Source organism: Myotis daubentonii, chromosome 7 (genome assembly GCF_963259705.1).
Source record: "Myotis daubentonii chromosome 7, mMyoDau2.1, whole genome shotgun sequence".
In the NCBI taxonomy this organism is placed as follows: domain Eukaryota; kingdom Metazoa; phylum Chordata; class Mammalia; order Chiroptera; family Vespertilionidae; genus Myotis; species Myotis daubentonii.
Genome location: NC_081846.1, coordinates 58897877 through 58916214, shown reverse-complemented (window position 1 = coordinate 58916214; position 18338 = coordinate 58897877). Strand labels below are relative to the sequence as shown.

Here is an 18338-nt window from a genome sequence, read left to right as displayed (position 1 = left end):
ACTTGTCACATTTTTGGGTAAAACTGGTGTCTTCATGATCTTTATGAATCACCTTCATGATCCTAAGTATGAATAGAGAGAAAAACATATTTCTCCATTCAAGTATATATATATTTTTTTATTTAGGTAGCAAAAAACCCTATTTAAAAGAAGGTAAGCATAAACGTGATTAACATAAACATAATGAAACAAACATACAATATTAAATATTTGAAGTATATAAATACCTAGAAACAATTAAATACCTCATCCACTAAAGATTAATTTTTTAAATTTGTTACATCTGACCATCTCTTTTCCTCACTCCACCTCAAATCTGAATAGAAGTAACTCACCCCATACATTTGAATTAGACAACATTTGTCTGAAACTTAGCTTCTCCCCTATTGGTTATTACTAGTAAGTATCTCTATTCTGCAAGCCCTTGACTGCCTCTAATTGTTGTTGAGGGCCTTCTGTGTGCTGGGTGGTTGTCTATGACCGAACCTCCCCCTCCCCTGCCTCTGCCCCTCTAGATCGGATTTGGAGTAAGTACCCTTCCCTCAATTCAAGTATTATTTGAGCTACAAACTGCAGACTATTTTCCTTTCTTAATTCTCTTCGAATTTTGGCATTTTAGCCATTTTCCACAGATACTGAACTTGAAATTCTAGAGACACCAGAGGGCCTGACCCTATCAACTCTCTTGTTACTAGTAGCCCTAAGCAGGAATCTGTGCGCCTGTAGCTTGCTGCCCGCCCTCCAGTAGCTCTCCACCCGCCGCCCTGCCCTCCTGTAGCTCCCCCTTCCCCTCTCCCCCCCTCCCCACCTCCCCTATAGCTTGCTGCCCTGCTGCCCTGCCCGCTCAGCTCCTGTAGCTCTCCGCCCCACCCTCCTGCTGATCTGTGATCCAGTCCTTATGCGGTTGGTCATTTCGCTTCTTGGCATAACAACCATTTGCATATTACATCTTTATTATATAGGATTCTGCTGGCTGCAACAGCAGTTACTAGTTGATCATAACCAACAAAACAACAGGAATTAGAAGGCTAGTGAGTAATAGACAGATTGGGGAAAACAATCTCTGATTTCCACTCTACCACCTGTATTTGATATACAAATCTTGCCTTTTCTAGTATTGGACAGATCCACATTAAAGCAAGTTGCCATAAAGTTTTCCACGCTCAATCACGATGAGAAGGAGCTGTAGCATCTTTGTCAGTTTGGAGTCTGTGTGCTAGAGCTGCTCCTTCAGTGTGGGACACCTACAGTCAGCCTAGGGGTGGGGTGGGGGGGCGGGGATTGCCACCTCTGATGCTTAAATGGATCCTCTCCCTCTACTGGAAGGGATGTTTCCCAGGGTTGAAGAAGCAGCAGCCATTGTAGCATTGAGGAGGCCTTGGCTAGATCCCGATGGTCTCTGCCTGCATAGATTTGCTTAATCTCTGAAAAGGAAGTAGGGAAAGGCTGAGCAGTCTTATTTTTTCCTCATCAGCTCAGGAGGTGTGGGATCTGAAGGAAGGCTGGAGAATGGTTTGAAAGCAGGAATTGCATTTTAGTTTCATATTTTTGCCGAAGTTGCTGCTCCCCAAACTATAGGGCTTCTCTCCCGGCCGGTGTTTCACCTTCCAGTCTTTTAGTCCATTAAAGAGGCTGATTCTGTCAGCAGGAACTCAAGTGTGGATCTTAACCCCGGTGTTGGTTTTGTTAAATCTACCCTCCCAAAGCTTGTGAAAAGTCCCGGGATGTAAACACTGCTGAACTTCCTGTTGTATGATTCTCGGGAGGAAGTTGACTAAACGTTGATATGCATTACTTCTGCATTGAAGTGTACCTAATAGAGGTCTAGGCATAGGTTATATATTGCCTCGATTGTGTAGACTCTAATTATGAATGTTAATACTTCCTAAGGGTTTATTTTCTATAGCTCTGTGCTCAATTCTTTTTCAAATTGACCTTTATGTATTAGTCTTGGGAAGTTTGGAATGATTATAAAGGAAGCAACACTTTGCATAGCAAGATGAATTAATTTGTAGTTTCATATCTTTCTAGATGGGATAATATTCTTAGTTTTCAAAAAAATATAACTAGCAATTTTATTTATTTATTTATCTCTTCAGTACCATATGTTAGCACCGTGCATACAGTTCATGTGATCTGTCTTGGAGATGCACAGACTAATATAATGTTACCTTTCCTCAAAAAGTTATTTGAGTCATAAAGCAGACCAATGACTTTCAGTAACGGTGGGAGTTCTGTGAGAGGCACACACCTAGAAAAGCTTCCTAAGTATGTAATACTTTGCTGAATTGTAAGAATGAATAGGACAGCCAGGTGGAGTCATTGGAGAGAGTGTGGAAGGGAACATTGTGGCCAGAGGCAAGCAAGCACATGGAACATAGAAGCAGTTATAGATAGACCTTGAGCAGAGGGGGTGGAGAGGTGGGAATAGCAAACAGGACCCGGATTATTGAGGGTCAGCCATGCCACACTATAAAGAGTTTATTTTGAACTCTGTAGGCAGTGGGCATCCAGTGAATGAAAACAGCATTTAATACAGGGAACTCAGAACCTAGGGAACATATTTGGGTGACTAGTAGGAAGTGTTTTGGATGAGATTTAATGCTAATTTGAAAGAGCCCAGCCTGAAAGAGAGGTAACGGCACCGGAAAAAGGAAGGTATGACACGGAGCAGTATCCTCTCATTGCTCACGTTTCCTGGACAACTCCAGTGTCCACTGACTAGATATTCTTATTTTTTGATAGTTAGCTTAGCCTTTTTATTTTTCTGTCTGCTGTGAAATCTTCCTCAATTTGGAAGTGAATTAATAAGTTAATGTTAAGTGTTTTCCACACTTTTTTTTTTTAAAAAGAATAATCTAGATTTTTATAAACTTTAGTAATGTGGGCTTTTAAAAAATCTGTAATTGCCCAACTGGTTTATGTCAACATTTTGGAAAGAATATCAGTCTTTAAAATGGCATTAGAGATATAAATCCTTGGGGGAGTGAAGGATGCCTGGTGCATGCTAATTTTGTACTTATCCAGGTGCAAGAGAGAGAGGAGTAGCCAAAGCTATAGATAGAACAAAGGGATGTCAGTTGCAACCTGGTCTCAGTTTGGGCTTAGCTCTCTCCTCACTAATCCCATCTCAGAACGTTATTGGTTTATTTATTTATTTCTAACCTGTATCATATTAAGACCTTACTTTGACAAATCGCATTTTGATTTATAGTCTGTGCTTTTGGCATGTACTTTAATGGCATTAGCCAACTCTAGACACATACTGAATTCATTATGTACCTTATGTATGTATGTAGTAATACTTCCTTTTAATGAACATACGGTCACATCAAAGTGCTGTGAGGTTGTTTTACAAAAGCGTGTTTGTGCAGGGCTCCTCGGAAGTTGGAGACATGTGTGAAGCTGAAGATTAATATGCTGTATTTAAAGTTATATTTTAATGGCGTAACATATTATAATTTTGCTCTCTTTTTAAGGCAAATAGACTGTTATGGTCTGGGTCTTTTATTCACATAGCAATAACTCAATACAAGTCCATTGTATTATGTTTATAGGTATGCCATGTTTTAGGCTCCAAAACTCTTAGAACTAAAAATTATTATTCAGATAATAACTTAAAATGTGCCATCGCAATCTCTGCCCAGAGGGAAACTTACACTCTTAGGAGAGCTATGAACATATATAAAAATCTTAAGCAGCCTGGCTGGTTGTGGCTCAGTGGTTGAGTGTTGACCTATGAACCAGGAGGTCACCATTTGATTCTCAGTCAGGGCACATGCCCCGGGTTGTGGGCTCAGTCCCAAGTAACAGGCACGCAGGAGGCAGCCAATCAATGATTCTCTCTCATCATTGATGTTTCTATCTCTATCTCTCCCTTCTTCTCTCTGAAATCAATACATGTATAGTTTAAAAAGAATGCAACCATTTCTGGATATTCATTTTGTATCCTGCTACTTTGCTGTTCATTTATTAGTTCTATTAGTTTTTGGTGGAATCTTTAGGGTTCTCTATGTAGAGTATCATGTCATCTGCAAATGATTTATTAATTTTTATGAAAAACAAAACATCATGTGGATCAGTTGACTCACGATTGCTGTTTAAAAATTCCGTTAGGGCAAACATACTTGAATCACCAAATTATGTTCAGGATTCTGCTTAGTAAATATCAAGTTTGAGCAGAAGCAATTGGATGTTATTGTAGTTTCAAACAATACCAGTTAAAATATATTTGTGAAGTGAGCCTGAAGGTTTGTTTTGCATTGAAAAAAGTATTAAATTCATACTTTTCTGCCTCTTTTAAAGTTTGAAGCCCCCCAAAATGTTTCGTAGTAAACATTGAATCTGGATGGCTAAGAGATTATTCTGATACTGAGAAATGTTAATGACTTGGATAACAGATTAAAGTCTGTCTCAAAGGGAGAGGGAAGGTAAATTAATAGAAGGAAATTTTCATGTACCATAATAGCTTCATTCTTTTAAAAAAATGTTTTTTTAAATTGATTTCAGAGAGGAAGGACAGAGAGATAGAAACATCAATGATGAGAGAGAATCACTGATTGGCTGCCTCCTGCATGCCCCACCCGGGAATCGGGGGGTGTGCCCGGCCTGGGAATCGAAGTGTGATCTGGTTCATAGGCTGATGCACAACCATGGAGCCATGCCAGTCGGGCAATAATAGCTTCATTCTTACAATGGTTCCAGTTTACAAGTGCTTCCCCATATGCGGTACTTGGATTAGTTCAGTGGCTCTAGAAGGTTGGCCGAGGAGCTGGTGTAAACCCTCCCGTGCGGATGAAGAGCAGGCTCTGAAGGGTAAAGCGCGTGTCAGCCTGTGGTAGCTGCGTCCCCATCTCGGGTATGCTGAGTCTCCAGGCCCGCGCTCTCCCTGGGCTGCGGGGAGTTAGCCGGGTGTTCATGTCAGCGTGATCGTACACATTTCTGTCAGACAATCAGGACATCGGACTCTGGTCAGGCTGATTCGATAACAGTTTGATAAGGCGTGGAATCTTTCCGTGATTAGGGAGAGAAATTTGATAAGATACAGGACTGGCCCTGCAACAGATAAAGGTTCTCAAAAGGCGGCTCCCACTTAGAATTCCCCGGCCGGTCCTTAGCACACACTTCCATGTATTTATTATGTAGCTCACACTCGGAATCACCCCTGGGGCAGGTTGAGCCATTCCAGCAGGTTTGTAAAAAGTTGTGTGCATGCACTCACACACAAATGAGGAGAGGAGGGCTGGAAGGGGTCTTTTGTAAGTGAAAGAACTCGCTTTCGCCAGTCCTTCTATGCAAGGTGTATTACTTTCAGAAAGGCTTCGTTTACTTTGAAGTAGATTCTTAAGTTTTCAGTTGGTTTATTTGGAATTTTGTGATTGCAGCTTATAAAATTGGGAGAGCCCGAAGGATCCCGAGTGATGATAAAGTTCCACTCGGTGGCTTAAGCAAGGAGGAAACTGAGGCACAGAGGTCCGGGCTTGCCCAGATTTTCCGTCTTAGGCAAAAAAATAAATCTGGCTGACGTAAGGAGAAAAGTGTTTTTTTTAAGAGGACGTTGAACAACAGGCAGAAATACGGGAACGCTGAAGACAAATGAAAAATAAGGGACCAAAAGTGTTTCGCAGCAACTAAAGCCACAGGCAAAATCCTGTTCCAGAAACGGAACACCATTGAAGACTTTAGTGCTGATGACCGTACATCGAGGCTTGTTCTAACACCACTGCTGACATTTCTGTTGCTGCTGCTGCTCTGCCTCCACCTTCAGACTGGATTCCCTGCATCCCATGCTCTGGGTCACTGTCTCTAGGTTGGTGTCTGTATTGAGAGCATCCAGTTGCTGGTGCCAGGTTAGAGGCCTGAGTTTTCCCGTGCGCCTTCCTTCTCCTGCAGGTGGGGTAGACTGCCATCTTCAAGGCTTGCATGAGAGAGAGAAGTGGGGGAGGGGGGTGTCAGATGCTGGAAAGCAATACCAAACAAACCAAACCCAGACAATTATCTATTACAAAAACATCCAGTTAGTGACTGTTTGAAGGGTTAGGATGTGAGTCTTTTCCTAATTTATAGCAAGTGTTGATTTCCTTTGTAAAAACTGAAGTCCCCTCGATTAAGATTTGGTAATGATAATATTTTGAAACACTGTTATCCCATCAACGCTGTTTTCCTCTGGATGGAAAAGCATTCTCCGGTCTTCCTAACCTTTGTGACGCACGCAAAGGAATACCTTGCTTGTCAGTGGTGAAAAGTGAAGAGAGAGAAAAAGAAACGAAAAGAGCAAGCAGTGTTCCTGAAGTGCACAGATTAGAGATCATTGTGACATTTTTCAGGAAAAGTTCGTTACATTTTAAAAATATTTTAGGCAACTATATCTTTTCATTACGGCGTAAAGTGGTCTTGACTTGCTAGTAAATTTTTAAATATTTTAATAATGATAGTTAATATTTGCTGAGAACTGTTATGTTGTAACATACATCGCCTGTCTCACTTATTCCTTATGTTAACCTATGTCAATCCCATTACTACTCCCCCTGCAGAGATGAATGGAAAGAACCTTAGAGAAAGCAACTAGCGTGAGGTTTCCCAGGGGATGAGGAAGGGACTTGAACTTATGTACACAGTCCTTTGAAAGAAGCTTGCAAATCTTCCTATAACACGAGGGAAGGAGACAGAGATATGGCCGGAGCACTGTCTTTGGTGATGTTTTAGGAAAACTGCAGAGGCAAGAGAAAGGACGCGTGCTAGGCAGTGGAGAGACTTTTTGGAACGCGTGACTTTTCCAAGTCAGACGATACACTTGCTCTTGTAGCGCAGAGCCCTAGAGCACTGAGCCAGCCCGTTCAATACATATTTGTAAAAGAGACAAAACGCAAGCATTTGCAGAACACCTGGGGTTCAGATGCCGTATGTTCCAGACTGCAGCTTTCAGTAAAGCGAGACCTTTGCCCCCAAAGCCAGACATGCTAAGGTGGCTTCTCAGGGACTTTTGTGCATTTCACCAACAACCAAGGCCGGTGACCTGTGGCTTCAGGCCACATGGCTGAATGGTCTGCAAGAGTCTCCCTAGTGGGTCATGCGTTCTGACTTTTCACCTCATTTCAGTTAATTGCTTTGGTCACATTGCTCCTTTCCCCTTGTCCTTAAAAGTATAAAAGCCTACTTTTGGTTTGCGCTAGAGAGAGAATGAATTGTCCTGGTAGCCATTGTAAACTGACATAGAACACATTTGCACAGATATAGCTGATGAAAACCCAAACATTCTGTTGTTTGCAGTTTACATGTGGCTTTTATTTGTTCAGCTCTAGCTGATTTCTAAGTATCTGAAAAGTAGAAAACTTACTCTTTATTAGATTCATTTAAAACTTTTCAAGAAAGGGAAGTCGTGAGGGAAGAGAAGCTTTATGTGCTTAAATATGTCACGTGAAGGCACTTCACAATGTTTCGTTTGCATGGGGTCAAAGACCACAGATCCACGCTGATTGCTAATTATTTAGATTGTAAATAGCTTATCCAAGAACTTAGGGAGAAACAAAAGAAGCATGAAGGAACAAAAGGCCCAGGATAATGAAAAGGATATTGCAAAGAGAAAGGCGGGGCAGAATTATGATGCAGGTCACATCCTGTACCTGTATTTAATTGTACCTTTGTATTTAATAATAAAAATGATTACATGCTTAGTGCTAACACGTGCCCCTTCCTGAGAACTGTAGTGTGGATAAGTGACAGCAAATTACTCCAATTCATAAACTTTGAGTATTATGCTTTTGTTTTGAGTTTTACCAGTCTATACTAGAAGACATTTGCTGGAATAGTGTACATTAACCCAGGAAGATTTAAAAAATTTAATTCCTGATAAGTATATTTAAAATATAGGCGAGTAAAGTATGAGTAAAAAAAAAATCACTTTCCCAGCACTTTGGAGTTGTGTTAATACCATAGTCACATTTCTGGTAGTTTATGCTTCATGTAAGCTTTGGATATAATTGAAAATTAGCAGTGATTACAGTTGATAGAAAGTGGTCTTGCTGTTAGGACTTCTCTTCTTTGCATTTTCTCTACTTCTTGCTCATCTTGACCACTTTCCCTAACAGCCCTGCCTAAAATATAGCCCCGGCCCAGGGAGTTGCTCCCCCTGCCACCTATTCCTCCTTTACTGCCATTATTGCCATTTTTAATAATCTTACTGCTTTATTTTGGTTGATTTTTATGTCTTCTCCATGTGGTTTCATAGCTCAGAGACCAGGGTAGTCCTATTCTCCCTCCTTGGTGGATTCCCTAGTGCAGAGGTGGGCAAACTTTTTGACTCGAGGGCCACAATGGGTTCTTAAACTGGACCGGAGGGCCGGAACAAAAGCATGGATGGAGTGTTTGTGTGAACTAATATAAATTCAAAGTAAACATCATTACATAAAAGGGTACGGTCTTTTTTTTTATTTTTTTTTTTAGTTTTATTCATTTAAAACGGGCCAAATCCGGCCCGCGGGACGTAGTTTGCCCACGGCTGCCCTAGTGCCTAGCATCGTGCCTGGCTCACAATATGTACTAGGTCAATATTTGTTAAAGGGATCTGCCACTTGCTGTCCTAATTATACACCACACGCTTGCCTTAACTCTGTCACTGGCCTTCTCTTTTTGCTTCTGTTTTCACCAGAGATTTTGTGATAGGAGACATGCTGCTTCCATTGTCTGGGAGCTAGGTAGACAGACAACAGCCCCTTGGTTTCGTGGAGAACACAGTCTTTAGCGGGGGTAGTACTGAGGGGTTGGGGACTGTTCCTAGAATATCTCAGCCGTGAGCACATTTCCTTTATTTGACCAGTGATTATGTTCCATATTCATGTCCATTAACTCATTCATTCATTTGTTCAACAAATATTTGAATATCTACTAGGTAGCAAATGCTACGGTAGGTGCTGTGAAAACAAAATTAATAAGGTGCTCTCTGTTCTTTTAGGAACCTCCAATAGTCTGCAGTGACTATTTGTGTGCCTGTTGTAAACCCGGTTCCTAGGATAATCCGTGGTACATTAAAAGCATTGAGTACATGTTTGCCCAATTAATGAGTGTTCAATGCAAATGTTGAGAAAATAGTTTGTGCTGTAATAAATGTGCTTATAAAGTGCCATGGAAGCACAGAGGAGACAAGGCTCTTGTGACTGATTGGAGTCTGGGAAGGTTTGGTGAAGGAAAGATGAAAAGTTGGATAGTGTAAAGGTAGGGCAAGAAGTTCCGTGGAGTAGGGACAACATGAGCAACAAGCCAGAGGTGTGAAAGAGCAGAGTTGTGTTTGAGGATGGGCACTGGGGTCAGCCTGGAGATTGAGGGTCAGTGAGAGGGAGTGGTCGGCATTGAGGCTTTGGAATAATGACCGATTCCCTTATTCAAACACCATATGCACTAAATAGCTCTTGTGGCACAAACTAATCAACTCACCATGTTTTATTTATGGCATTTTTACAGGAAAATGAATTGTGTCCTTTTTTTGGGTTGTTGTTAATCCTCACCTGAGTGTACGTTTTTGTGTGTCCCCCGCCCCCTCCCCCCCTTTTTTTTTGAGAGAGAGAGAGGGGGGGGGAGGGGAGAGACACAGAGAGAGAAACATTGCTAGACTGGGGCTGGGGATTGAGCCTACAACTGAGGTATGGGAATCGAACCCACAACTCTTCGGTTTGATGGCCAGCACTCTAACTACCAAGCAAAACTGGCTAGGGCTGAATTGTGTTCTAAATAGCCATCTTATAATGCAGTTTGAGGCTATAACCCATCGTTCAGTTGGGAGTATATAAGAGAAATGGTTACATTGCTTGTATAAGTTACCTGTTGCCACAATTCCACACAACAAACAACCCTTAGTCCTCAGTAGCACAAAAACAATTAGGAGTTACTGCTAATGCACTGGAGCAGTCAGGTTCTTCTGATCTTGTCTTAGGTTGGTTCAGAGATTTTTCTGCTCTCGGCTCAACTTGCACTCAGGTCTACTAGCTGGTATAGGATGGCCGTGGCTGGAATGAATGACTGCAGCAACTTGCCACATGCCTCTCATTGTCCTCCTGGTACCAGCAGGTCAGCCTGGGGATGTCCTTTTCATAGCATTTGAAGAGCTTCCCTTTTCTTTTTTTTCCTCACATCCACTGACATTCCATTGACCCAAACCATTTCACATGGCTGAGTCCAGAGTCAGAGTGGGAGAAGACGCTGTGAAGACACGTGGCAAAGGGCATGGCTGCAAGGAGGGGTGAAGAATTGGGGCACTTTTGCAATAGACTAGTACTACATAGCCCATAAAGACCAATCAAATCACGATTGCATTGTAACTCCATATCTAATGTAAGAACATGACTTCTGATTTTATTTTTCTGATTTACTTTATAAAGCACCTGTTTTTGGTCTTTATTAATGCCCATTCTCTTTTTAGACATATTGGGGGCAAAGTCAGAGACACCAGAAATGAAAAAATTTGAAGTATTGAAAAGAGTAGCTAGCTATTGAAGATCAGCTATTTTTGTATATTTTCAGAGGGGCCACCCAACTCCTCTCCTTTTATAGGACACCGAAGCCCAGAGAAGTACCAAAACGTGTGACCCAGTCATTCCAAGTCCAGAGCCACTCACCAATATGTCTTGTGAGGTGCTGAACTGTTTCCCTCACCCCTGCCACTAGCCGTAATTTACTTATGGAAATGCATTGTTGTCATAATTTACTCTGAAATAGGTTCTCATGTTGTTTTCCTCTTCACGTGTATTCATCATATGTACTTAAACCAGAATTTAGTCATCTCCTTACACACACACACCTTTTTACTCTGCCTCTATCGGCACTCTTCCCATTAGACAGGGACATTTTAAATATAATGATTATATGAAATCAGCTTGAGTTTGGTGGGTTGTTAGCCTTTGAATCGTCTTTGTCTAACTGCTTAAGAGAAGCTGCCCGAGAGGTCACTGTGACACTGTCAGTCTGAGACAATTAAGCGTGCCCTGTGGGTTTTGTTGGAAATGGGATGAAATCTTTGAGGAAGTATTCTTTCTTTCATGCATCCTTTTTTCCCCCTTCCAGAAGCAGGGTCAGGCCACAGGGAGATGGAAGGGAATGTTCTCAACATTTCTTGTGGCAATTTTAACTGCCTATGAATTTTCGACAGGTGTTATTTTAATCAAGGACTGTTTTTTTCTAACAATTAGACTTTCTGTACAAATTCCTGGGTCCATATGGATAGGTCTGTGCACTGTGCATGCCCATTTTAAAGTATGCTGTATTAAAATAAGATTGTATGTAGAATTTCACAGCACTGTAGAATTTTAGATCCAAAGGACCAGGAAAATGCCAGGTAATTTGTTACCTAGGGATTTTCATATTTACTCATTCTTCATACCGTTTACACTTTCAATGACTACTTCTCTTTTTCCAACTGTTTTACATGATAACTTAGCTGCCAAACTTTGAAACCCTCTGAGTAGAGCAATATTGCTATGTCTCCAAAATATTTATACTTGAGGTCTATCCTATGATTGCATCCTAAAATATTTTCCACCCCAAATATCTCCCACTAACCTGTGTGCGAGGCCATTGAGGATGAAGGCAAAAATCCTTCTCTACCACCGCTGACCTACATTCTGTTCAGTGGGTTGATTGAACATTTTGTTTTTCTAAACAAGGGAAAACAGTTATAGTTCCACCTCTTCTGTGCTTCCTCTCAGAAGCACTGCAAGTTCAGAATGTGCACATATGTAAGATTTCAAGTGCAAAAGGAGAAGAGTAGGAAACAGATTTTCACAGTCCCCGTCTGGGCCCTTGTGTAAGTGCCAACGTAAAGCTATTCGCTGATTAGTGAATAGTATGTTGCCTGGCTCTGAGGAAACAGATTGGAAAATCCAAACTTAATAAGCAGATCAATTGGGTGGGGGAGGTGAGATTGTTGTAGCGCATTCCAATGACATGCACTGTTTGTCAAAAACTTTTTTCTCCAGAAACGAAATTACAGGAGGCATGCAGATACCTTGCAAAATGTCAGGAATGGGGGGCTAGGAGGAATTTAGTTAAGAAGGGTGAAGACATCCCACTTATCCCAGGAAGCACACACTGCAAGCATCTGGGTATCTCAGGGTACAGGCTGACTTGAATGTGGGTAGGGGAGGAGATCTACCCTGAATCCAAGGAGGGAAATGAATTAAGCTGAATGTCTGCAAAGAAGGGAACTTCTGGGTGGAGGTGTGAGCTCCTGGGCCCAGAGGAAACTCAACGTATTCATCAATTTCTAGAAGCTTATAATAACTGGATTTGCTTTTCCCCTGCAGAGTAAGGAGAAACTTGTGGGATAAGTCTTGAGGGAATCATACATAACCATTTCTCCTTTCATCCCACTTTGGGTTTAAGTTCAGATTTTACACATTTCTAGGTTTCCCTGCTCCCCTTAAAACTTCTTGCAACCAACTCATTGAGGTCTGAAATTCTTTAACACCAGACAAAGCATTCATAGTTAGAGATAAAACTGTAAATCTATATAGACGAGACAATTTTATAAAATTTGTATATAATTATGAAAAAATTAAGACTATATATCTAAGGCTATAAATTAATCTTATTTATTTATGGATTTTGTCTACACTTAAAACCTCTTGGATACCTGTTCTGTGTTGGGTACTAACAAGAAAAAAGAAAGATGAACAAGTAAAGCTTCCTGACTTCCCACAACTGGAATGAGGGAACATGGCAAATCATACAGTAATTGCAATGTGATGTAAGTTCTGTGAGACTAGAGACACCTGTATCTCTCTCACCACTTGGGTGTTCCCTGCATTTGTCCCTGCATTTGCCAAAGCTTATTGTTTTTTAAGCTGATGGACATATGGATGAATGTAGTATCATAAAGATTATAAAAAAGGTATGCACACGCTATAATGTTGACTCAGAAGAAGGAATAAGCAACGTTGCCTTGGAGGGCTGCAGAGAAAAGGAGACTTCATGGGGAGATGCTTGAACCAGATCATGAGAGATGAATAGGAATTGCCCAGAGCTTCCACCATGGTACTGCAGCCAGAAGAATGAATGTGGGTGAAGGCAAGAAGTTGTGAAATAACACAGATGTTTAGGAATTTGCAAATGATTTCATAGTCCTAGGCAGTGAGAATAATGGGAGTGGAAATGTGGCAGATGAGGGCTATACGATGAAGCCCTTCATAAATAAGTGACGTACCTGATTCGAGTCAAAGCAGGTGCTGCTGGGTATCAGGGCAGGTGTGGAAAAGAAGGAGGAAAGGAACTGGTTTCCCCCTCACACTTTAACTGAGCTTGATCTTGTTTACCTTCAAAAGTATTGGGACTTAGTGTGAACTTAACCCTCATGCGGTCTGATCAGATAGGTCCACTAGAAAAGAAAATCTCACATTGGGGGAAACAAGGTGACATAAGTAATGCTTTCAATAATAAAGATTTTTAAAAAAGTATTGGGATTCGAAAGCTAATTAGGGAGGCTTTTCTTAGTATAGAAGCCGCAGAGCATGATGAACTATACGAGTACGGATCCAGTGAGATTTTATATTTTAAAAGGCATTAAAAGAAAGATTTTGTATTTTCAGAACTTAGAGAGTTTTATTACCAGATGATTGTGTAATAGAGATACCATTTTACAAGGGCATCTGTCATTTAATAAATGGGATTTCTGTCTGGTTCCTTTGAATAGTGACTTCATGCAGGATTCAAAATAGCCGAGTCACACATGGCTTTCCGGAGACCTGCCATGTGTGTACATCAAGGCGCATCTGGGTGGGTGAGGGTTTCCCACTGCACTAACAGGCCCTGGGCTTTTTGAATTGCCCGCGATGTGTTTCACTGTTATGTGAATACATCTACTAGAAAGATTGGATGGGATGGGTACTCACCCTCTTTAGATGTATAATTTCTTTAAAGAGAAGATCTATAGTAGAATTTTTTTAAAGTTTTTTATTTTATTTTATTGATTTCAGAGAGAAAGGAAGAGAGATTGATCGGCTGCCTCTTGCCTGCCCCACACTGGGGATCGAGTCCGCAACCCGTGCTTGTGCCCTGACCTGGAAACCAACCATGACCTCCTGGTTCCTAGGTCGCCCGATCCTCAACCACTGAGCTATGCCTGCTGGGCTCTAGTGGATTTTTTATTTTGTTGCTTTGGATTCTGTATGCATTTAACTTTGTGGAATATATTCCAATTTTAAGTAAGGAGCCCTACATTAATAAAAGTTGGTTTCTTAAACATGAAATACACCTACTGACTGTTCTAATAGCAGCTTCGGGGTCACGCTAAGTTGAAATTGATAGACATGCTACCCTTCTTCCTACTTCTAGCTCAGGTCCCAAGGCCGCTGTTGTTTTCTTTCTCCTACTTTCCTTCTACTAATTTTTTTTATAAAATAACTTTTCATTCTGCATGTTGAGGTTTAATATGTGCTCTTCACTTGATAAGAGGATTTCATTTTGAAGGAAAGGTTCTTGGCGGGTTGTATTAGTCCAGCGGTCTTAGAATAAGATGTTTGTGGGGAGGGGCGGCGGCATCTCAGTCATCGATTCTCTCTTTATAACTTTGCCCTTTTAGCTGGAACAGATTACCTGTGTTGTGCTTCTGGCTCTGCACAGACTGAATCACAAGGAAGAAACTTTACATAAACCATTTATACTAAATGTTTGGTATGCTGGCAACATAAATCAACAACAATATTCATTACAAATTCATCCCTTTATCAGTATTATCTTGATAGAACTGATCCCAGTGTGTGGGAATTTGAACCCTGCTTCAATACATCTAGCCCTGGGTAATTAATTATTCAGGGCACAGAGAACCTGGCCCCTGCAATGTAGAGTAATTCTTCCTGGTCAGCGTTAACTCCACTGGCAATAATAAATAGAAAAAGTCTCTAGTGATGCCAGTATTTTAAAGTGATTAATCATCTTTCCCCCCCTTCTCCTCCCCCTTAGTTTTCTTTAACTAGGATTTTTTCAGCAATAAATCTTTAACAATACAGGTAGGAATTGTTCTGTAATTAAATTTTGCCCTGCTTAATTTCTTACCTTTTATGTGTGCGATTAAAAAAAAAAAAGTTACATGTTAAGGAGCTCTGATCAAAATTCAGACCCAGAAAAAAAATCCTTTTATAGAATACTCAGAGATTCTGTATGGAAGAATAAGCTCTTGATTTTGAATATTAGATAGCGCACATACTCATAAAAATTGTTAATCAACACCAGTTGGGGTGTCAAATATTCTGAAGTTTTGAATTGCTTCTCTTTCGTGCATAAGGGTTGTCTGTATTAGGAAAAGTCTGACATATACATATGTTCCCCAAACTGAGAGAATAATTACTTATTGCTTAACTTTCAGATAATCGGTCTGAGCTCTGCAGGAAAGGGTATTTTTCTCCCTTTCCGCCGCGCAAAAGTGCGCTTGCTGAAGGGGCAGGTAAATGCCTGACCGAGAATGACTGTGTATTTTTAAATCCTGCCCTCTAGAGCTGACCAGCCATCATTTATATCCTGGGTGACAGGGTCAGATGTGACATATCTGCTGTGACACACTTCTGAGCCACCAGCCTGTGGCTCGAGGTGACTCCTGTCCCTCCTCTTTTCCTGCTGCAGGACAGCACAACGACGCACGGATGAACCTTGCCATTGCTCTCACTGCTGCCAGGTATGGGGCTGCCACAGCCAATTACATGGAGGTCCTGAGCCTGCTGAAGAAGACAGACCCCCAAACAGGGAAAGAGCGCGTGAGCGGCGCGCGGTGCAAGGACATACTCACAGGTATGCCAAGGCTCTGGCAGGGAGCTCTTCTTCGCCTCTTGCCTTGCCTGTGTAATGACTGAATTATAATTTTTCTGTCACTTTGATTTGACTTAAGCAGATTTCAGAGTCATCTTAATTATATCCTTATTGTCAACAGTGACTGGTTTCACGTGAAAATTTTCCCTTGTGGGACCTGGCAGTTTACCCAAATAATGATGCTGATGGTGATGATAATAAAATGCGAAAATAATAAATGCCCACAAAACCCCCACAGCTATGAATGCATTTGGTTTTCTTTACAGAAACATGTTAAAACAAAATAAACGTGCAAGTTTCAAAGTATCATTTTCCATGACATAAACAGTGCATTTGCACGTTAGAGTCAATCACTTCGCTTTGGTTAGACTTTCATTCTTGTCCTGAGTCTAAGGCCATGTAGGCGCCCTTTCAAAACTGCATTCTTTCTTTACACAAAACCAGCAATGGGAAACATATTGTCTCGCGGCAACACTGCTTACACATTTGAGTTTTAAAGAGAAAGCAGCTTATTTACTCATCTCATTTTCTTCATATTTGGCACTTGGATGCGAGGCATTTTGCAAAATAACTGAGAGCTGAAATGAAAAAGCGGCATGCTCTCCCCCCAGTCCCTCAGTTTGGACTTGGTTTTGGAACATTTACTCAGGTGCGAGCCTTTTGTGTGGCTTTTCAATAACTCTGGCTGCTCATGTCACTTAGTGCGGTATACGATATACTTTGCCATAGATGGAGTTAATAGATGAATTAATAACCCAAAGCACCCGTGAGCAGAGAAACAAATGGGGTGTGTGATTGATGCTGCTTTCTTCCACAGGACAGGAATTTGACGTGAGAGCCAAATGTGTTATCAATGCCACGGGACCTTTCACAGACGCTGTGCGCCAAATGGATGATAAGGACGCCGCAACTATCTGCCAGCCGAGTGCTGGGGTCCACATCGTGATGCCTGGTTACTACAGGTACTGCATTCCAGCTCTGATTGTCGCCAAAGAGTGAAGGGCACAGGCATTGCCTGTGTTTAGTCTTTTAGCTCACCTTTCTTAATAACCGATGCGGAGAAATATGTCTAATCTCTATGTTGTACACCAGAAACTAATGTAATATTGTATGTCAACTAAAAAAAAAAAAAAAAAAAAAAAAAAGAGGAGAAATAAGTAAAGGAACTCATCCATAAGACAAAATACAATTTCTTAGCTTTAATGGCAATACTCCTTTCTACGAGTTAATGATTTGGGAACCATTTGTGTACTTTCTTTAGTGTAGTCATCTTCAGAGATTAAGCCTTAGTGTTTCAGAATTTTCATTAAAACATTAAAATTTAATTTTGCAAAAATTTTCATAAAGGACTTTAATATATATATATATATATATATATATATATATATATATATATATATATTTCAGAGAGGAAGGAAGAGGGAGAGAGAGATAGAAACATCCATGATGAGAGAGAATCATTGATCGGCTGCCTCTTGCAAGTCCCCCACTGGGGATCGAGCCCACAACCCGGGCATGTGCCCTTGACTGGAATCGAACCTGGGCCCTTTCAGTTCACAGGCCGACGCTCTATGCATTGACCCAAACCAGCTAGGGCTCATAAAGGACTTTTTAATTAAAAAGTTAATTTTATAAAACACCCAAATTTACTTAGGAAGAATTTGAAAATAAGAACCACTTAGGTATTTTTATGTTTAAAACTTCTGAAATTATTTTGAAAAATATTATAGCAAGTAAAAATCAGATATAATTTCTAATTCATCATAATAACATAGATAGTCAGAAACAGAGAAATGGTTAGGGATAGAGATGAAATAAAAACATCTATTGCCCTGGCTGGTTAGAGTGTCCATTCACATACTGAGAGGTTTCAGGCTTAATTCCCAGTTAAGGGCACGTACCTGGGTTGTAGGTTTGATCCCAACTCTGGTTGTTCAGGAAACAACCAATTGATAATGCCTCGCATCTCTCTTTCTCTCTTTCCCTCCAACCCCCTCCCTCTCTTCTATTCTTTCTAAAATCAATGGAAAAAAATATCCTCAGGTGAGGATAAAAAAAATCATTTTCATTCTACTTTGGGAGAAATAAATATCCCCATATTTAGTTATCACTTTGACCTGCAACTACTACACAACCTGCTGGAAACCTTGGCGGCATGGTCGACAGCCCAGTTCCCTTCCAGCTCCATTGCAGATGAGCCTCTTGCTTGGGAATGCAAGTTGGATTAAGAGTTTATTCCCTCTTAAGGCACAGACCTTGAGCAGCTGTAATACTGGCAATCCAGAAGAAAGTTTTGCTCTCCATATCAAGTCATTCTCTTGGGTGGGGTGAAGAGATATCAGATGGAAACATCTCCCTGGGTTCATCAACCAATCACATTCAGCAATTATATAACTCAAGGCTTTAACTAGGTCCTTAGGGATCCAGTGGTTGGCAAACTGCGGCTCGCGAGCCACACGCGGGTCTTTGGCCCCTTGAGTGTGGCTCTTCCACAAAATACCGGCTCTTCCACAAAATACCGACTTCTGCACATGGGCCATGAAGTTTCAATCACA

The 18338-nt window shown here is 41.0% G+C and overlaps 1 protein-coding gene across 4 annotated transcripts in view; it reads left to right on the top strand.

Moving 5' to 3' along the window:
• Positions 1 to 18338, top strand: part of GPD2 (glycerol-3-phosphate dehydrogenase 2) — a 141025-nt gene that overhangs the window by 89769 nt on the left and 32918 nt on the right. For all 4 annotated transcript variants that reach the window (XM_059704404.1, XM_059704403.1, XM_059704405.1 and 1 more), the window contains exons 7-8: positions 15601 to 15765; positions 16601 to 16745. In XM_059704404.1, the coding sequence (XP_059560387.1) occupies positions 15601 to 15765; positions 16601 to 16745 (310 nt within the window). The remainder of the gene's footprint in view (positions 1 to 15600; positions 15766 to 16600; positions 16746 to 18338) is intronic.